We start from the raw sequence: 21,933 nt of genomic DNA on the forward strand, positions 1-21,933 counted from the left end.
TTTGACCCAGAATATTTCAAGTCGTTCTTCTCTGGAGCCGATGTTGGCCTCTAAGGAGGTGTACTACTCCCACACATAGAGAGCTACACCAAAGACCAGCAGCCAAAGGGGGCAGCCAAAGGCCAATGTGGAGCCAAGAGAGTGATTCTGAGGAGGCAGTCTGTGAGTGACAGACTGTGTGGTGAGAGTGTGTCTGGGGCTGTGTCCGCGAGTGCACCAGAATCTGTGCCAAACCCCAGTGGTTTGTTGTGTGAGTGAGTGGGTGAGGGCTGGGATGACCAACATCCCCTCTGTGTGTGAGTAGTGCAGCTGACAGGCTGTCATTGCTGTTCAATACAGTTTAGTTATTACCTCTCCTCGTTGTTGTTGTGTCTTTGATTAACTAATTAATTACTTCAGAGGTGGGGTAGCGCCAGGCTGTAGTTGAACACCCTGCTGAGAGTGGCCCACCACCATTAAATATACTTCTATTTGTATGGGAATTGATTTAATTGCTTAATTAGTTAAGTGCCCAATCCGAGCTTTAACACACCCAACCAAAACAGTAGCATTTTGCCTTCTCTAATGTGAACGACTGTACACGATGCAGGAAACATAGTCAGACCCCACTCTTTCTTCCATTCCTTCCCATTTTGCTCATCCTTGAGAAGCCCTGGGCAGAAAAGGGAAGAGGTTGATGATGGTTTTCCATGAAGATTTTCCCCAACTATTGAGCTACTGAATCTTACCCAGTACTGATGGCTTTTCTACAGCCACAAATACCAAAGTTCAAGAGCAGCCATCAATAGGCTGCCCCTGGGAGCACAGCTCACAAGAGCACAGTACTTCAGTTCTTGTAACCAGTGTCTGGGGTGGGATGTGATCAGAGGGCAAGAAACTGAATGAGCTCTTTCAAATCATGGTTTTAAATTCCAGAGGAAACTCACTTTTTAACAGTCTAAATAATGCAATGTATTAAAATACTAACATTATTCTTAGTTAACCTTATGTCTTAAGTTCTAAAATATAGTGGAATACGACATTTTTAATTTAATCATTCTTCATGTGTCGATGATTCATGTTAAATCGTTAATATTTTGCTAGGAAAAGATAGAAATATTTAGGATATGTATTATGAAGCCAAAGCATCAGCCATGGCAAGCATACCACAGATAGATGGAGGACAAGGGACTAGCCAAAAGAATCCCTCTGCTAAACAGTACTCAGAGGCTAAGGACAGACATTCAAAAAGCCTGAGCCTGAATTGATTAAATCTTTGCAGGTTAGTCTAACCTGGCTAGGTTGAACCGGTTTGTAACCATACAGACATCCCTTCTGGACTGAGGAAATGCCGGCACATGCCTGCAATGGCTCAGGATAGAATTTTGGGGGTGCTAGAACAGTCTTCCCTTCCCTTCCATGGTGCTGAGCTGAAGGGGGGTGGGGGAGCATAGCCTGACCCTGGCAGGATGCACCCCACCCCCCTTGCTGCTCCTCTGACTAGCAATGGAGCCAGTAGGGAGTTACACAGTATTTACTTACACAGCAGGGAGTTGCACAGCATTTATCAGCCCATCAGCAAAACAAAAGTATCTCTCATCAGTTTAAGCTCTTCTTAAACAACTTTTTCCAAGAAAGGAATAGAGGGACATTAACAGCTACCTGATTAGCTCCAAAAAGCCATAAGCAGACACTGTCCTGTCTGCCTTTGTCCTGTCTGCCTTACACAGACACCTCTCAGCATTAGCTAGCAGACCACATGATGGCTATGGTCTGTGCTGTGGGAGACGGGAGGGGAGGGATCCCTGCTTGAGCAGGGAGTGGTGGGTGCGGGATGGGGCAGGGCATAGGCGACTGGTGCCGCCTGAGTCAGAGGTGGCATGTCCCCCCCCACAGCAACCAGTCAGCGACCAGGGAGGTGTCCCCTCATGGCCGATCCTACCAACTGGTTCCCCCACAGCCAACTGCTGCAGTCACTTCCAGAAGTGGCTATGGCTGCTTCTGGGAGTGCCACAGGGCTCCCACTCCCCGGCCAGCGCTTGCAGGGGGGCGTAAGCAGCAAGCACAGCCGGTCAGGGGGTGCACTGATGCTCTCAGGGGGTGCACACTCCCATGCATCCCATACGCATCACCACTGGGGCAGGGGGAAGCCAGGTAGACCCTGCTGTGCCTCTAAGTCTCTGCTGGAGCTCCAGCCAGGGAGCAGAGGGGTGGGGCCAGCTCTGCTGTGGAGCTGAGTGCTGCCCAGGGTTGCAAAGCATCTGGGATGCTGGGGGACTCTGGTTTAAGTTAAAGCAGGTAGGGGTCAGGGACAGACTTCGCATAAACCGGTTTAACCCAAATCAGTTAAGTTTGATACTACATTCAACTAGGTTTATCTTAAACTGGTTTCAGCCATTTTCAAACTGGTTTATGTGCACTGAACTTATGTTCTGTTACAGGTTTAAACCAGTTTCTGATTACTTAAACTGGTTTGTGTGTAATGTGTGTCCCTAGCCAGAGGGAAAACTTACCAAACTTAACCCAGAGTACATGCAAAGAGGGCTCCAGGATACAGGAATGGCAAAGCTTGGTTCATACCTAATGTGACACCTGAAGGCAAAGAAAAGACTCAGATCTTTTGGTATTCATGTGAACATCTCTTCTTACCAAGGTTGTCGCAAAATGGACCTGACAATAATCAGTCAGCAATTTCACTGATATTTTTTGCACTTTCATAAAGGCTCCCCTACATGAACTGAAAAGGTATGGTCATGTGAAACTGTCTTAAGTAAATGTTTGAGGAAATTGGCAGCAGAGAGGCTGTTTTGCTTACAGCATTGAGAACGCAGACGATCTGCACTACTCAGAGTAACGGGGTAGAAGGTGGACGTAAGGATTTCCAGCTGCTAGCTATGCAACCCTGATGCAAGGCAGCAAAAAGCCTGTTTGAAGAAACCACTCTGCAGTTGTAAATTATTATGTGGCAGAGCAGTCAACGAACCAGCCCCACCGCTCCTGGAAGAATGACAGTATAACCAAGCATTGATACCAGAGGACTAGTGATACTAGTAATATCCACACGAATGACTTAAGTCATTTTGATTTAAGAAGGGGCATAACCCCCAAGGTTTATGAAGAAAGCCGGGTTCCCCTAACCTTCCCCTTCCAGACCGTCAGCGCCGCTGGACGCTGACAAACGTGCCTGTGACCAAGGGGTGGTTAAGACAAGTCAAGACCATGCGCCCAGGGCCGGACACGCTGGGTAAGGCCCGGCCCCGCCCTGCTCGTGCGTCACGGGCCGCCCACCAGGTTTTTACTGCCAACCGCACTTGCTACTGGCACGTAAGCGTCAGCGCTCGAACAGGCCCCGCAGGGCAGCAGCACGGGTGGTTAATACCGGCTTGCGGCCACCGGAAGCAGCCGGCGGTTTTCAGCCTTCCTGCAGCCCGGGAGCTGCCGCCCCTCCCCCACGCGGCGCAGTCATCACATGTCTCGGCGCGGATCGATGGCGTCATCAGCCCGCGTCAACCGGTCACAGCGCTCTGTCACAGCATGAGCCGACACTTGCTGCAGGCGGCGCGCACCGCACTCCCCGCCGGGGTCCGGCAGCTGCGCACCGCGGCCCCCCGCCGCCGCGGCGCCCGGGACTTCTTCCTGGGGACACCGCTCAAGGTGAGGCCGCGCTGGGATCCTCGGGCGGGTCCTGCGGCCAAAGGGAAGGGCCCCGGGCGCGAGAAAGCCGGGAAGTCCGTGCGGCCGGTGGGCAGCGGGGACACTTGCCTGGCGCCGGCGAGGGGAGCTTCAGCCCGCGAAAGCTGCAGTCTCCCCGTGTCCTGTGCCTGCCTGCCTGCATAGGAGTTGCCCTGGCCGGGTCCCTCTATAGCACAGCCTTCCTTGCCCACTCTCCTGCCCCACTTGCTGTCCTCTGGGTCCGCCACCTCCTGCCTCTGGCCTGGCTGCTCATCTGCTGGCAGGGAAGGCGGCTCTGGCCAGGCCAGAGGAGCTGGGTGGGTGGGGGCTGCTTTCCTGGCACTCCTCCACTCACGCCTCTGGGCAGTTTTCCTGGGAAGTGTCCACTGGCTCCTCGGGTGTGTTAGAGGGCCATGGGTGCTGTCCGGTGCACTCTGCTCAGTGTCCCCCTTTGGTGCATTAATTTTAAACCTACAAACTCACACCTAACCTTGTTTTCTCTTTAGTGGGCCCCTGAAATCAGTTCATGTCCTCAGTGAACTCCTTACTAAGGCAGGCATATAGTTCTTCCTTGATGGGCCCAAGTACATGATCCTCTAAGCGCATCAAAAGGCTTATGCCAGCAGGGCCAGAGATGCAGAGATATAGGTACATTCATCTGTATCTCTTTGATCAGTCTAAAATGGCAAATCTGCTCTACCTTTTACTTGACTTCAGGCTAAGGGGCTGCCCAAGGGCAGGGCTGTGTCTCATGTCAGTGAAGGGTAGAATATTTACTGCCTTGGGGCTTGGGTATGAGGCTAAGTTGAATTCCAGGGCTTTTTTTCCAGGAGTTTGAAGAAATAGGAGTCAGACCCTGAGATCAGTTGGAAAACGCATGGCAAGATCTGAGAACAGGCCGGTCTGGTCAGGATAGCAATAGGGTGGGGTGAACTGGGGAAACACTACTCTTGTTTTCTGACCTACACAGCAAGAGGGGCTTTGGGGGAGGTTTTGTGTTATGTTTAGTTTAATATTAAGTTATTCTAGTTTTATTCCCCTTCTCTTGACTATTACAAGTTCTTTTATCTCATTTACTTGCTCATTGCTCCTCATAGGTATGTCCTTACGAGCGAGAAACATTCATTGCCCGGGACAACTAGCAGCGGCATGCATTTGTGCCACTACTGGGGACCGCCCCGGCACACATGCTCTGGCCTGCAACAAATTGCCCCAGGTGGGGTAGGGGAGGCAGGGGCCAGCATCTGGGCTAGCCCCAGCAGCCTTACCCAAGGTTCTGGGGGCCTCTCGGGGCTCCAGTGGCAGCAATTCAGGCATGCAGAGCCTGGCTGGTAGCTAGAGTGTGGCTGTGACTGGCCAGGCTCTGATTTCTAGTGGTGCATGCTGCTGCCATGTGTACGCTGCCCCACTTTTTTCTGGTGCCTCTTTTATTTTTTTGACACGGGAATTTTGACACTCTTGGTGTCAACTCCCAGTGCAAATTAGCAACACAGCAAATATGTGGTGCACGTGGTCTGCAGAGCTGTAAACCACATGTCCTCATGGGATGTGTCCAGATGAACATGCACATCTAAACTAGTAAAACTCTGCCTAATATGTTTGTCTTTTTCCTTTCTGATTTCACCCGCAAATTCTCTAGCCAGAAAAGCACCATGGTCTTCCATCCCAATTTATATCTATTGCTTGGTTTCTTTCAGTGCCCCTTCTTGGTTCTTTCACTTCAGTATTACTGCACTAATCATTCCCTCCCACTCCTCTCTCTGCCTGCCTTTGCATGCTTTCCTTTTATGGGGAACATTCCCCATCTCAATCTGCCAAGCAATTTCCCTTTCTCAAGTCCCCCTTTAAGACAAGCTAGGCCAGGGGACATTACCTGGAGTGAGTTGTGTCCCTACTCAGACCAAGGAAAAACTAAGTTGTTCCATTTTCTGGAATAGCCAGTATCTTCTATGTTTTGTGCCCCTGTCTTTTAGAATGTAATATCTCTGGAACCTGAGACTGCTCACTTGAGTGGTAAACCATGCCGTGAATGCTCTCCAGTCTGAAAAAGAAAATCAGTGTGACTATTTGCATACAACCTGATATCATTTTGAAACTTAAGTCTTTAGGATTATATTTTGATTTGCAGACTAAAGGTTCTGTGCTATCAGTTAATTTGACAAAGAAAAAGTATTAGTTATTTCACTTTCTGTGAGTTTAAATCATTAAGAAACATAGCTTGTGGTTTCTATTCATTTAATAAAAATATAAGATACTCTTCAGTTGTCTCCATCTTGTTGCACTAAGCCAGAGGTGACGAACCTATGGTCCATGGTCTGGATTCGGGCCGTGGAGCCATGTTCTACAGCTTGTGGGCCTCTGCCATGGGTCCAGAAATATGGTGGCCTTGCAAGCAGTAGTTAGTTGTCCTGACTTCCAAAGATGCAACAATTAATGCTTCTGCCATTCTTCCTGCTGTCAAATCTCCAGACATATGGGAAGCCTTGTAGACTGGATCCAGAGCACAGAACTGCGGGACTGCCTGTTGGGGTGGAAACTTGGAAGAAGGAGGGTTAGCAAGTGCCATGGTTCTGGGAATCACAGCAATTAACACTGCTGTTACCAAATTCAAACCGTTCAGGCCAGATGACAGCTCTGTGCTCTGGATCCAGCCTTCAGATTGACCTCACGCTACTCATCTGACCTGAGGAGCTAGATGAGTTGGACACTGCTGCACTAAGCTACTAGGGCAGTGTCCATTGCTTGTTACCATAATAGAAAATAAGTGTTGGAAGGGACCTCAGGAAGTCATTTAGTTCAACCCTCTGCTCAAGGCAGAACCATTCCCAGCTATGTTATCTCAGCCAAAGCTTTGTCTACCCTGATCTTAAAAACCTCCAAGGATAGAGGTTCCACCACCTCTCTAGGTAACTTGTTCCAGTGTTTTACTACCCTCCTAACAAAAAAGTTTTTCCTACTATTGAAACTAAACTTCGCTTGCTGCAACTTGAAACCATTGCTCCTTTTCGTCTATCACACCACTGAGAACAATTTTGCTCCATCCTCTGTGGAACTACCCTTCAAATAGTTGAAGGCTGAAATTAACTCCCCCCTCAGTCTTCTTTTGTACAGACTAAATAAGCCCAGTTCCCTCGGCCTCCCCTTATACGTGAGGTTCCCCCAGCCCCTTAACCATTTTTGCTGCCCTCCACTGGACTCTCTCTAACTTGTCCGCATCTTTTCTGTAGTGGTGGGCCCAAAACTGGACACAGTACTCCAAATACAGCATCACCAGTGCTGAACAGAGGGGAATAATCACTTCCCTTGATCTGATAGCAACACTCCTACTAATGCAGCCCAATATGCTCTTTCTTTGCCTTCAAGGCAACAAGGGCACACTTGGCTCATATTCAGCTTATTGTCCACTGTAACCCTTGGGTCACTTTCTATAGAGAAACCTGTACCAGTGCATAGGAGTCTTCTGTCCTAAGTGCAGGACTTGGCACTTGTCCTTATTGAACCTTATGAGGTTTCTTTTGGTTCCATCCTCCAATTTGTCTAGGTCTCTGAATCCTAGCCCTTCCCTCCAGCATATCTACTACTCTCCCCAGCTTGCTGTTATCTGCAAACTTGTTGAGGGTGCACTCCATCCTATCTTCTAAGTCACTGAGGAAAATATTGAACAAAACTGCCCCAGAACCAACCTCTGGGGCACTCCACTTGATACTGGCTGCCTACTGGACATCAAGCCATTGATTAGTAGTTTTTGAGCCTGATGTTCCAGCTAGTTTTCTATCCACCTTACAGTCCATTCATCCAGGACATACTTTAGCTTGCTTGTGAAAATGTGGGAGACCATATCAAAAGCCTTGTTAAAGCCAGGGTTTATCACATCCACTGTTGTTCCCACATCCACAGAGCCAGTCATCTAATCATAGAAGGTAATCATGTTGGTTAGGAATCACTTGCCCTTGGTAAATCCATGCTGGCTGTTCCTAATCACCAGAGAGCCTGGTATTCTCTGTTTAAAAACTCTCAAATTCTCTGATTTTTAAAAACCCCAAATTCATGATTAAAATGAAAAAACACTAATAATATAAGAACACAATGTTTTATTTATATATTTACAATTTTAAAGCAATTTGTCAGCCTACGTGTGCCTCAATCGCTAATAAAATATATTCTAAGTACCTTTATATTTTGGTATTTGATTTTCAGTTTTTTATCATGGAAAATCAGAGTTTCCCCCTGCCCCTATAGATCATGAGGACACAGGTCCAGGCCCATCACTCCCCATCCACAGCCCCTGGGGCCCTGCCAATGCCCCTTACTCCCCAACCAAAGTGTCATGGCCCTGCTAGTGCCTCTCATTCCCTACCTACAGCCCCCTCTAGCCCTGCCAGAGGGGCCCCAGCTGCTGCAGCTGTGGGGCCAGGGACCCAGGTCTGCAGCCCCCTGCTCACCCCCGCAGCAGGGCCCAAACCCTGGTTGCTGCCTGTGGGAGGTGGCAGCTGTTGTGACAGAGCACAGTGGCGCCCAGCTCCCCCTCCCCCTCAGGCAGCACAGCTGAAGCAGAGCCCATGAGGGTTGGGGGGCGGATGCGGGCTAGATGTTAATGCCCTCCCCTGGGGCCTCTGCGGCCTAGCAGGCGAGACCCAACATGGCATGGCAGAGTGGGGTGGGATGGGGAAGCTCCTTGCCACTTCAAGCCCCAGGCTGCTGTGATACGGTGCCTCCTGTATGACCGCCCTCCTTCCGCTTCACGCAGCCCCTTGCAGGCTGGAACTCTTTGCAAAAGTGGAAAATCATGTGTTTCTCTGTTAAAATGAAAAATCCATGTTTTTCCCTGTGTTTTTCCCAATTTTCCATGGGAAATGGAAACCCAGATCCCTGCTAATCACCTTCTTCTCTTCCAAGTTCTTAGAAATGTATTCCTTGAGGACCTGCTCCATGATTTTTCCAGGGACTGTGGTGAGGCTGACTAGTCTGTAGTTCCCTGGATCCTCCTCCTTCCCTTTCTTAAATATGGGCACTAATTTGCTCTTTTTCCAATCATCCAGGATCTCCTAATTACCACAAATTTTCAAAGATAATGGTCAGCGTCTCTGCAGTAACATCAGCCAACTCCCTTAGTATCATTGGGTGCATTGCATCTGGCCCTGTAGACTTGTACATGTCCAGCTTTTCTGAACAGTCCCTACTCATTCTTTTTTCACAACTACTGGCTCCTCACCTCCTCCTCAAACTTTGCCTCCAAGTGCAGTATTCTGGCAGCTGACCTTGTCTGTGAAGACTGAGGTGAAAAAGGCATTGAGTACTTCAGGCTTTTCTACATCATCTGCCTCCCTCATTAAGTAAGGGATGCATACTTTCCCTCATCTTTCTCTTGTTGGTAATGTACTTGTAGAAAAACCCTACTTGTTACCCTTTACAGTCCTTGCTAGCTGCAATTCTGGTTGTGCTTTGACCTTCCTGATTTCATCCCTGCATGTCTGAGTAATATTATACTTATCCCTGGTCATCTGTCCAAGTTTCCACTTGTAAGCTTCTGTTTTGTTTTACCTCACTGAGTTCCCTGCTAAGCCAAGGTGGTCTTCTGCCATACATACTAGCCTTCCTATGTCTTGAGATGGTTTGTTCCTAGGCCTCAAGTAAGGTTTCTTTACTGTACAACCAGCTGCCCTGGACTCCCCACCCATGGGATCCTGCCCCTCAGTTCCCTGAGTGAGTCCAAGTCTGCTTTTCTGAAGTTTAGGGTCTGTACTCTGCTGCTCTCCTTCTTTCCTTTCCTCACGATCCTGAACTCAGTCATCTTGTGGTTGCTGCTGCCTATGCTGGCACCCACTTCTACATTCCCCACCAATTTTTCCCTGTTTGTGAGCAGCAGGTCAAGAAGAACATGACCCCTAGCTTGCTTCTCCAATGCTTACATCAGGAAGCTGTCCCCACCACCCTCCAAAACTTCCCTGATTGTTTGTTCACTGCTGTAGTGCCCTCCAGCGGATGTCAGGGTGATTTGATGTCCTCCATGAGAACCAGGGCCTGTGATCAGAAAACTTCTGTTAGCTGTTTGAAGAAAGCCTCACCCTTCTCATCTTCCTGGCCTGGTGGTCTATAGCAGACAACCACCACAACATTACCCTTTCTTGCTCTTCACTCTGACCCTAAACCAGAGACTTTGAACAGGGCTCTTTCCCGTTTTATACTGAAACTCTGAACTGTCATACAGCTATTTTACATAAAGAGCAACCCCTCCTCCTTTTCCCCCCTGCCTGTCCTTCCTGAACAATTTATACCCATCCATGACAGTGCTCAAGTCATGTGAGTTATCCCACCAAGTCTCTGTTATTCCAATCACATCATAGTTTTGTTACTGGGTGAGGACTTCCAGTTCTTCCTGCTTGTTTCTCAGGCTCCATGAATTTAAGCACAGACATCTGAGGTAACTAGCCAATTGCCCTACTTTCTCAGGAACAATGAGAGTGCCTCCCCTGTTTCCCCCTCCTGCTTGTGCTTCCTCCAGGTCACCCTCTTATCTCAGGTCTTTGGTGTCTGTCCCCTGGCAAACCTAATGTAAAGCCCTCCTCTTGTTATGGGTGCTTTTGTGGAGAACACTGAGGCTTGTCTATAGCAGGGTTGGCTCACAAGTGTCAGGGCAGGCAGCACAGCAGCAGATCATACAGGAAACAGAAAACAGCCGTAGATCAAAGTGGCACTTGGAATGATAAGGGGCTTATTTGTGGCATGTCTGCTAAAAAGGTTGGTCACCACTGGTCTATAGTCTCTTCTTGCCTTTTTCTTTAAGCAGTAAAGGACTGAATCCTGACCTCCTCCTGTGTTTCTTTCTACACAGTGAAACACAGGAGGCAGTGTGCATCACAGCCATTGTGAAAAATTAAATTCCTCAGAATAGTTCTTGGAATATCATCCTAGTAAGAACTGCCCGTTTCTCACCAAAAGGCAGACCCCTGGACCCAGCTTGCTGCTCTCCTGTGCTGGCCCCTCTGAGAGAGGTTGGGTAAATAAATCTTGACACAACAGATTAAAAAACAGTTGTAAAAACAGTTACCAGCCTGAATATGAAAGAGCTCTATCAGTTAGTATTATTAGTCAGTGCCCGTTACAACAACAGCTGCTTACTGGCAGTGTTTCCCTTTGTGACTTTCTTCCCTACCATGTATTCAGAAAACACTCCATACAGCAGCAAGCTCTTTTTCAAAGTAGCATTGCATCAACACACCAACTTTATTGCATCTAGCAGGCATTACTGCTTTGTTTGAGAGGTGTCTAAGCAACTTTTTAATTTAAAGATATACAATGCAACTGTGCTAACTGCATAATGTTATAAAGCACAATATCTTCCCTTTAAACATTTAAAAATCAGGCTCCAGAAAATAAATTAAATAAATTTTATTTAAAAAACACTGTATTTACTTGAAGATGCGGGGTGTGGGGGGGTCCACCATTTGACATGGGTGGACAAGCCTCTTGTCTTAGATTTGAGTCAAGGGGCATAACAACTCTGACCCTGAGCCCAGAGTCAAGAGTTGGAGCTATAGCTGCTTTTGGTCCCCACCCCCACTCCCAATGCCCTCTGGCCTTTGCTTTCCACTGCCCCTTACACCCCACCACCACCCCCGCAACTCCAGCTCCTGCTGGGGCGTTGCTTGGGTTGCGACCAGGGAACTTGGAGAACGTGCTGCGTCCAGCCACAGAGTGGCTGAACCTGTTGCCATTATAGCTGCTGCGTGGCTGGGCTGGGTAGGGGCTGGAGACAGCACATGTTTTGTGTTCCCTGCTCTGGGCCTCAGCAAAGCCCCAGCAGGAGCCAAAGCAGCAAGGGGAAGGGAGAGCGGGGTTGGAAAAGGGCAGGCAAGTGGTGGGTGGGGCAGGTCCCTGGGAGTGCAGGCACTGCATGAGGGGCATGTTGTAGGATAGGGTCAAGCAGGAGGGCAGGTGGAAGGGGTGCAAAGGGGGAGGGGGTGGGTGAAAGGCACCATGGGCCCAGGTGTGGGGTGTGGCGGCACTGTGTGGGTGGGGGGGCAGAGGACAGACAACAAGGGACAGGGGGCAGGCCACTTGACTTCCCTGCCTCCTGCTCCCCTGCTGCTGCTTGCCCCGCTGTGGAGGTGCAGGGGAACGAATTTAAAATGACCCTCCAAAAATTAGATGGCAGCATAGACAATTATAAGATTTTAAATTTTCCATTTCTAGAATCTAGTTATTGGGGCGCTGTCTTGAATCGGGTAGAGATGGTAGTAGTAAACAACCAACTGAATTCTGTACCGACTGGATTTTTTTGCTGTTATCTTTAGTATGTCCTTTAAAGTTTTAAACGGGAGACTAATAATCTTCAGTGACCTTAAACAAGCCTTTCAGTTAAATTATCAGGATGGACAAATTCCAAATGAGAGAGAGTTTCTCAGAGCATAAACTTATTTAATTATTAGCCAAATACATTTTTAAAAGATATATCAAGCAAATCTACTGGTACAGATCCCAGTATGGTTCATGGCAGCAGTCCCACAGTGCACAGGATGCCACAGCAGCTTAAAGAACTGTGGGATGTACACTTACTATGCTCAGTGTATATGTTGGAGTTTGGATTCCTTTGCCTTGAAGCTGTCCCTTTGAAACCTTTGCTTTGATGCTTCATCCTTTCAGGGAAATCTGTTCAGGTAGACAAGCTGTAAATGAGATAACACCTGTAGCACAGCCTTGCCAAACTACACATCACATTTAACCTTAGCAACTGACAGTAAATTAATAACTGGTAAACATATGCCTTGACTGTCTGTTATGTGGGCCAAATAACTGCCATAAGCAGAAAGTTTGCTAACTTCACTGGTTGGTGAAAGGATGATAAAATGGTATGGTCATGACAGAGGAATCATGGACTGTATAGAGCTTGATGTGTGGATGGGGAGCATAGGAACTTCTGGCTGCCTTTTGGTATACTAAGTGTTTATCTTAGTATTTCTTGTAATATGAGTTTCAGCATGTTCTTCTTGCAGACCAGTTTCTCATTTTCAGGTGCAACTTCTGGTTTGTTTCAGCAGCTGAACAATATAGCGCACTGTATAGACAGGTATTTTTCATTTGCTGAAAGATGCACTAAACGGTCATTCCAGTAAGTTATCCACAATTTCCATTTTTTTGAAGAAAGCTATTAGAAGATGTGTGTTTTTCGAACCTACTTTAATGTTAAATTAGCCATAATCTTGTTAAAAATCCTGTTATTTTAGGAGGGAGTCTTCCCTTATCCAGAGATTACCAATGAAGAATTGAAAGAAATCAACCAATTCGTAGGACCTGTAGAAAAATTCTTCCATGAAGAAGGTAAAGCTTTTCTTTTCTCATGCAAATAATATAATTACAGAGATTATCTAATACTACTATAAATATAATACAGAGAAACTTATGATTTCTTTCTGTGTTTGTTGACAGCTATCATTGTTTTCTCTTCACCAGCCAGAGATCTGTGTTTATATCTCTCACTTGTGCATCAGTGACCGAAAGTATTTTTTTTAAATATTAGAATGCTGTAAAGCAGGGGTGAGCAATTTTTTGGGCTTGTGGGTCACATAGGGAGTTTTGGTGAACTGTTGCAGTCAGAACCCTCTTCCGTCTGCAGCAGCTCTCCAAAACTTCCTAAGCGGCTCTATCCCATCTGCCTGGCCAGGTGCCCTGCCTGCACTGGTCCTGGATGGTCTCTATGGAGACCCCAGGATTTCAGGATGAGCCCAGCAGTGACTGGCTGCATTCGTGGAGCTGCTGCTCCCAGTCGCCCCTACTGTGCGACATCTCCAACACAGCTCCCATTGTGCAGCTCCTGCCTGGCACTTGCCACCAGATGTACCCCACGCAGCCCTGCCCAGCCTGTGCTCTCCCTCACCGTGACCCAGGCCATCGACTGCTCCCATCCTTGGTGGCAGCTCCACTGCCATTTCCCACTTCCACTTAGCCCTTTGTTTTCATGCCTGGCTCCTTCCAGCTGTGCCTGGGTCTGCAGATATTACTCACTTGGGTCTCTCTCTTGATGCCATTCAGGCTGGGATGCCATTCAAGCAGTTTCAGATCATACATCTGGCTCCAAATTTTCCATTCACTTTTTATGGCTTTACAGCAGAGGTGGGCAAAATAAGCTGTCTTTTAAAATAAATAAATAAAACCCCTCTTTAGTGAGTACAAAAGCTCATATATCATGGAGGAATTAAAAAAGTCAGGTTGCATGGTCTAGCTCAGTGGGAGTTGTTTAGTTTTGTTTGTGGTCTCTGTGATTTCTGATCAGATATTCAGGGATAATATCTATGCAGGAAAAGCAAATCTGGTGAGTTTCCAAAATATTGGGAAACTTGATAGGGGTTGGCAGAGCAGCATGATGCAACTGAATAGAATTTCTCTGGAGCTTGGCAGTTCTCATGCACCAGGCTGATGTGTTTGCATCACTCTAATAAGCAAGGGAACAAACAATTTTCCAAATCAGGCAACCATATACTTCCAGATATGCCAGATATGATGTGCCTTGTAGCCAAAAAGAATGTTGTATAGGGGAGTCAGAATTACTTTGTTAACTTTTTTTCTCACTTAGTATTATCCTTCAAATCAAACATCAGAGCACATAGTTGCCCCCTTCTGTCCCACGGAGAGCTTGTAAAATTAATTCATTTGTGTAATTCATTTTTTTTAGGCAAGTGTCATCTGCATCTGTGGAGCTAGTCTTCTTCTAAAGAAAGTTTTTCAGAAACGTGGCTTTAACCTCTCTGCTTCAGGTTATAGCTTCCCTGAGCCACAGGATAATGAAAATTGATCCAATTTTTGTTTTGTTTTGTTTTTCCTGCTGACTTTCAGTACACCGTAGGGATCTGTGCATGGTAGTAACTAGATCAGTTTTACTTCAGCTACTCAGTTAAAGTTTCCTGAAATAAAATGTTTGGAGTAGTTCAGGAATAAATTCTTAGAAAATGTTACCTTACCCCATAGTGAAATTGAGAGAGAATTTCATCATGCAGAATAACGTTTCATGGTAGCATGCATCTAAATGATCAGTTGGCATGGAAATAATAATAGTGATGACCATGATGATGAGATAATAGAAAAATATAAAGATTGTTCCCTTCTTCATGTTTTTCATGTGTCACAGTTTGGAAGGTAGTTACTGCCATTGGAAACTTCCAGTCAGTTCCTTCTTCCTTACTGTCTTTTAAGCACCTTCACTTTTCAGGCAGGATAGTGCCAGAGATAGTGGTTCCCCTGTGTCAAGTTTTCTCACAGTATTGTTACTTTAAGAACCACAGCATAAAATGTATCTGACTTGCATTGTGGACCACAGTGCTCTGGATTGACTCTCTTTAGTAATATATTCAAAGAAGCAGAAGTAATCTCAGTTCTTCTGACATGTATCTGAGGACTTGCTTCTATGTTGTCTGTAGCAGTAACCTTAGTACACAGAACGTCAGAGTCTTCCACCTTGCAGCTAAGATTGATGGTATAAAATTGTATGGTAGTGACCATTAATCTTATGGGGCCAAATTTAAGGATTGTTGAGACTTCTTCAGCTGCAAGGGAGGTGACCAAGGTTTCAACAGCCATTAAGGATCAGGCAAAAGCTGGTAGAAACTAGAAAGGTAAAGCACATCTGCTTCTGCTGAAGCTTGAATTCTTGGCCAGTTGGCTGGAACATATATTTATTCTAGGGGTGCACTGATAAAGATTTTTTTCGGATGATATTGATGGCCGCTTATTAACCAGCCATCTTGGCTGATACCGATCTGATAGTCCATATGCAGCTGGGCAGCGTGGAGAACAGTGTCTAGCTGGTAAGTCTGTGGGAGAGGGGGTGTATGGGGGGGGAGGGGGGCCACAGATTGACGCCTCTGTGGTGAGAGAGAGTGGGCCTGGCACAGGAGTACGAGTAAGCTGGGAGGGGGGCTACAGGGTGACTTTTATAGCCACCCCAAAATTTGCTGTAGCCCTCCCCCTCCCAGCACCGCCTCCTGGCCCTCCCCCACCTGCCCTGAGCACAGCCCCAACCTAGTCCCCCTGCTGGGAAGAGGCTGGCACAGCCCCCGCCCCAAGCCCACAGCAGGCAGCCTGCCCTCACCCCCTGCACAAATCTGGGGAGGGCACATGCCCCCCATGCCCTTCCCCTCCACAGACTTACCAGCAAGATGCTATTCTCCAAGCTGCCGGGCTGCTTTCCTGGCTGCGTGCATGCTGTGTCTGTGCGCATGCACATGGCATTTATTGGTGACATTATTGGTTGCAGCAGACAAAAAAAGCCGTTTGCTGAAGATGTCAATTTTCCTTTTATTGGTGCCAATCCGATATGGGCTGATATATAGGTGCACCTCTAATTTATTCCGGTTCTCTGCTGCGAATACTTTGACACAATACAGGAAAATATTTCTTGTGGGGGAAGCAGGGTGTGACCGTCGTGCTTTATTAGTTTAAGCTTTATTCTCTCATGACTGGGGAAAGAGGTCGTGCTGCTGCTGTTGCTGATTCCACAGTGCTGGCGGAGGCATGAGAATGCTGCAGCCAGCATGCTTCCTACTGATTCAGGTACATCTGCACGGAGGAACACTGTCTGTAGCCAGTCATACATTAAATTATAAAACTGTATCTATTTTCAGTGGACTCTAAGAAAATTGATCAAGATGCTAAAATCCCACCAGAAACGCTAAGGGGACTGAAGAACCTGGGGCTTTTTGGCATACAGATTCCAGAGGAATATGGTAAGTAAAAAGATAATAAAAATAGAACCTAACAATCCCATAGTCCAGAATTCTAGTACAGTATGCATCCTTGAGCTAATTTATCACTTCCCCTGGATGCAAGTCTTTTGGTGCAGGTCCTTGGGGAAAAAGCTTAAAATGAGGCAGCTCTGTGGTCCATCTACTCCCCCTGTTATCAGTTGGTAATTTCCCCCCAAAAGCATTTGTGTGGGCCAATATGGCCAGGTGTGCATACATATAGATAATTACCAACCACTGGCAGGGGGGGATCTTGGGTCTCCTTTTTCAAACTAGCTTTTCTCTTTATTTTTCTGCCTATGGTAGCTACTGAAATATTTTAGTAGACAACATAGGTTCTTCAGAAGAAAACATTAAACTCATGCTTATTGTGAAAGAGTAGGAGGAGGGAAACAAAGTGTAATGTTAGAATTATCTTCATGTAAGGGCAAACAATTTTTAGCATAAGGAATTTTGCAACCAGTTTCCATTGAATAGATCCTGATTATTTCATGAGAGTAAATTAGAACTTATCAGGATTGTGTGGAAAGATTTCTAAAGGGTTGTGACAGATCCTCAGAAGTCACCCCCAGAATCTCAGTATTAGGTTAGTCTCATAATTTTTTTTCTATGTTAGAAGTTCTGGGTATTTCATCTCCAAAAGGTCATCATCAGCTATATTGACTACAGTCCAATATATCAATAAAAGATCTGCCTTGAGTCAGGGACATAAATCCAAAGATGCTGCCTTGAGGCTAATGGATGTGATGCATCATTTAAGATATGTAATGATGAGACTACTTCCTATCCCCTGAGCACATCCAAAAGAGAGAGAAATGTGCTTCTGGGCTATGGCTTAGCATTCATCATACCCAGGATTTGAAGACTGATGGCATGGGAAACAGCTTTTGTATTTATATCACTTTTATGTAATGTGGATATAACTTAAGTCATGTCTTACTGTCAGTATGTTGATATTTTATTTGGATATGAATTACAACAGCGTAAAACCTTTTTTACACGTGAATTATGAAATTACTCTTTAGTCTGAAATTCTAACAGTTGGATTTAGTATAATAACTTGAATACTAGAGTATTATCAGTATAACATATAACCTGACACTAGGTTGGAAAGAATCTCTTGCCTCAGCCAAAAAATTCTGAAGGGATCATTGCATTTTTTCATAAACACAGATATTAATAATCTGGACATTTCAGGTCAAATCTCAATGTTACCTACAAGCATAGGACTGGACGGCAGCTCCTGTATCATCAAGTCTGGTCCTTTGCTGTTGTAGGAAATCAAGACATACAGTTCTTTTCCTAAGCTAATCAGGATCCATGTTTTAAACTAGTTTTTGTTCGTTGCCTCTTTTCAAATCTTTTTTTTAAAGTGTGGGCCCCAAGTCTGGACATAGTACTCCAGATGAGGCCTCATCCATGCTAAGTAGGGTCACTTCCCTTGATTTGCAAATTACACTGTTAATGCAACCAGGATGCGTTGGTTGTTTTTGCAACAAAAGCTCACTGTTTGGTCATACTCGGCTTGTGGTCTGCCATAACCCCCCAGATATTCCACTTACAGCATTGGTTGCATACCATGGGGGTGGCACGCTGTAGTGCCACTTTCTGGTGCCCCTGCTATGCAAGCCCTACCCTGCCATCAGTGCAAGCCCCTTTTTACTGTTCCCCACTCCCCAGCCCTACTGCTACCACCATGTGGTTGAGTCTTCCCCCTCCCCCCAACAGCTGGTGTGAGCATCCCCACTAGAGCTATTTCATGGGCAGGAAGCTCACTGGACTTCCCATTGTGATGCCCTACCCCAGAGACCTTGGCCACTGCTGCAGGCGTAATGGGGGTCGTTTCAGTAACTGGGTAGGAGCCTGCATTAGCTTCTTATGGGCTGCCAGTTGAACAGCTCTGGTATAATACAAACTATAGTAAATGGCAGTTTTGTCATGTTCATTCGTTTTTGCAGCAGGCCGCCCCTGAACACATCCGCAGTGTTGTCAACTCTGAGTTTTCACAAGTGTTGTGATTTTATAGTATTAAACTTTTCCCCTCCTGAGATATTCCTGTTAGCTCTAGATTTCTGCCTGCAGTAGAGCTAATCCTGTGGCCACCAGAGACTGTAGGTAGGAGGCACAGTTATTGGCTTTGGACTGCAGTTCCAGCTGCTGCAATAGAGGCTGCTACTCCAAAAGAGTTTCCAAAAGGTACATTGGACAGGCAGAGAAGTAAGCTTTCGCTGTTTCTTTCTCTCTGTTGAGTATTAAGTGGTGGTGAGAAACAAATATGAAGCTGGGTAGGGGATAAGAAAGGATCCCTGAAGCACAATTAAAATTAGGAAGAGTTGATATCTAGGGATAGAATGGGATAAGGAAGAGAGCTCCACCATAGTCTGGGACACTGTCCTAGAAAGAGAGCATGTAGGCAAGGGTAGGAGTGTTCTTATCTGGGGTTTAATTACCCAAGGCAAGGAGAGGTGTTTTGAGCAGAAGACTGAACTTGAACTGGCACCTGGAGGGCTCATCTACAGAAGGTGCTGAATGCCTGTTGGGACTAATTCTACTGCTCATTAGCATGGCTGGTAAAAACTCTGCTAATGTTCTAATGCACAATAGATTAGTCCAATGGGCATTAAGTGCCACCTAAAAAGAGTTCATCTACACTAATGCACAGTAGCGCTGATTTACAGTGCATTTAATACCTGTTATTAGAGGGCATTTTTACAAAGTGTTTTAGTTCAAAAGCACACTGCTGCAACACTTGCACGTGTAAAAATGCCTTCTAATATGTAAAAATGCCCTTTAAAAATGCTTGCATGTGTAAAAATGCCCTCTAAAAAAACACAAGTGAATTCTGGTGCATCCGGGCATGAAAATGTATGTGCATAAATGCCCACAGGTACAAAATTTAATGTGCCATAATTATGGCATATTAATAAACATGTAGAAGCACCCAGAAAGAAGCTGGACCCACCAGAGGTAGTTCAGGAGAGGAAGCTATTGTCCACCAGAGGTAAATCAGGAGAGGGAGCTATTGTCTGTTGGAGGAAGAGAGTTGCCTGAAACAGGTGCAGAGGAGCAAGTTGAGAATGGGGCCTAAGGATGGGATGGGATGGCAAGCGTTCCACTGATCAAGCAGGTGTCCCCATTAGGTTTTTATTCATTTCAGGGTGAATTTGCTGAAATGCTCTCACAGTGGCAGTTCTTGAGTTTGAAAACCAGTGGGTTTTATTGAAATCTCATATTTTTTTCTGTTTGTCTGTGATTTTTCATTTATGAAGCAGGTTTGATTGTCAGCATGTTGTATGAGGTGGATCATTCAGCTCCTGCAAGTTAGTATGCAAACAAAAGTCACTGCATACAAGAGAGATGACAGAACAAGCAGCAATGGTCTCAAGGTGCAGCACGGGAGGTTTAGCTTGGATATTAGGAAAAACTTTCTCACTAGGAGGGTGGTGAAGGATTGGAATGGATTACATAGAGAGGTGGTGGAATCTCCATCCTTGGAGGCTTTTAAGGCCTGGCTCAATAAAGCCCTAACTGGAACGATCTAGTTGAGGATGGTCCTGCTTTGAACAGGGGGCTGGACTAGATGACCCCCTGAAGTCCCTTCCAACCCTAATTTAATATGATTCTGCATACTGAAGGTTAACTTTTTACTTAGGAAAAAATTACCAGTAATACACTATCCAAGAAATAGAGATTAATCTGACAGCATCCATCCTACTAGTATTACTTTAGCAATTTTATATTTCTGTGTTCATGTGTTTAAACAGCTTTAAAATATCAGTTGTGTTAGCAGGGAAGAGAATATCAGAAGACAGGAAGAAACTGACTTTGAGTGAGCTACTTTTTTCACTGTACCATAGCTCATGAACTTCATTAAAAACATTTTTTGCTGTGTTTTTCATCAATTAAAACAACTAGAATTGGTTTTGAAAGCTCTGAAAGAATATGCATTTCAGTGCATCATCCTTTCCATATTTTATTTTGTTATGGTTTGTAATGATGCCATGTTAGAATACAGTGTGTTAACATGGAGAAAGGAACAAAATAAAATTAGATTTTATAGGTTTATTGAAAAGAAAAATCTATTCAACTAGCAGGATGGAATATTTTGAGAGGCCATTTTGTACTAATGATAAAAATACTTGGAATCTGCCATCAATGAGCAGCATCTCTTTGACACTTATCTTTCATGCTTCAAATGAAAAACAAGAGAATATTGGGATGAAATTTTCCTGCTGGCATAATTCTGTTGAAATCTGGTTTTGGAGCAGCAGATAATTTGGCCCACAAAAAGTGCAGAAACTGAGACACTACTTTCCTTTTACTTCTTTCCTTTACTTCCTTTTACACTACTTTTATACTTCCGAGAAAGTTCATCATGGCCTAGTCATAGTAGAGTTTTATGAGAATTCCTCCCCAGTGTCTTGCATGAAGTAGTTTAGGCACCAATTGAACCCTTAGGCTTATTCCCATTAATTGCATGAATGTGTGTTCATACATGTGTGTACTATACGAGTTCCTACTTTAGACACGATTAACTGGTTAGTCACATTCTAAATTTAGCTTCTGCCAGGGTCCTTAGTGTAGACCAGATATCTGTGACTGGATCAGTTTGTATAACTCAGACTTGCTGGAGTTTTATGGTGGATCCAGCTATGAGAGCTTGAGGTTTGATGGACATCCAGCTATGAGAGTTTGAGGTTTGATGGGCATTAACACTGTTTTGAGCAAGTCACTGTTAGTGTCAGCAGAAATTCTAGTATAAAACTCTGGTTCGGACTAGGCCTTGAGCAGTGTGATAGATCTGTTACTGCATATTGCTCTTGCTTCACCCTGGCCCACAGATGCTGCCAAGTCAGAGGGCTTGTGGAACTAACTGCCAAGCAAGGCATCAGGTCAAAGTTACCAGCATTGAGTTAATGATTCTCAACCACCAACTTCACTGGACTGGACATTGTGTATGGATGCCTGACTCTCAACTCCCAGAACAACTGCTGTGTTCCCAGTTTGGTAACAGCCTGAGATCTTGTGACCAGAGAAAACACTCCTAGGACACATTGAAGGCATGCCTCAGGAAAACGGATATAGCATCAAGAGTTGAGAGGAGCTGGCTATTAACTGACTCCAGTGGCTCTGTAACCTCATCCGAGAGGCAGCCCTTTTTGAGATAGTGTCTTGCCCTTGAAACAGAGAAGAGAGTGGAGGAAGTAAAAGGAGAGGAATCCCAGCTTGCAGCTTACTTTCCCCTGCAGAAAGACCCAAAACTTCAGCAGATGGATCTGTGTTTCAAGGATTGGACTCTTAAGGCACCTCAAGACCTATCAATGAGCTATGGTAGAGATTGTGCTCAAATCAAGAGATTGCTGATGACTCTGGAGTAGGCAGCAGCTCCAGTTATGGCCCCAGGCCCAGACCAGAGCTGCTGTTTGCCCTGGGCTGGTACTCGAATCCAAAACTAGTCTCTTTCCCACATGTTGAATGGAGGAAGAAAACCTCATTGTGGATTTGAGTAAATAGAGTTCATAGCATGGTTTTACCATGCATTGTCAGC

At 45.7% G+C, this 21,933-nt stretch overlaps 1 protein-coding gene across 1 annotated transcript in view; it reads left to right on the plus strand.

Moving 5' to 3' along the window:
* Positions 1-3,172: 3,172 nt before the first annotated feature.
* Positions 3,173-21,933, plus strand: part of ACAD9 (acyl-CoA dehydrogenase family member 9) — a 61,492-nt gene continuing 42,731 nt past the window's right edge. Inside the window, exons 1-3 of the mRNA XM_006023889.3 lie at positions 3,173-3,633; positions 12,876-12,969; positions 16,266-16,367. Of these exons, the coding sequence (XP_006023951.2) occupies positions 3,199-3,633; positions 12,876-12,969; positions 16,266-16,367 (631 nt within the window). The 5' untranslated portion in view covers positions 3,173-3,198. The remainder of the gene's footprint in view (positions 3,634-12,875; positions 12,970-16,265; positions 16,368-21,933) is intronic.

This window comes from Alligator sinensis, unplaced genomic scaffold (genome assembly GCF_000455745.1).
Source record: "Alligator sinensis unplaced genomic scaffold, ASM45574v1 scaffold81_3, whole genome shotgun sequence".
Taxonomy (NCBI): Eukaryota; Metazoa; Chordata; order Crocodylia; family Alligatoridae; genus Alligator; species Alligator sinensis.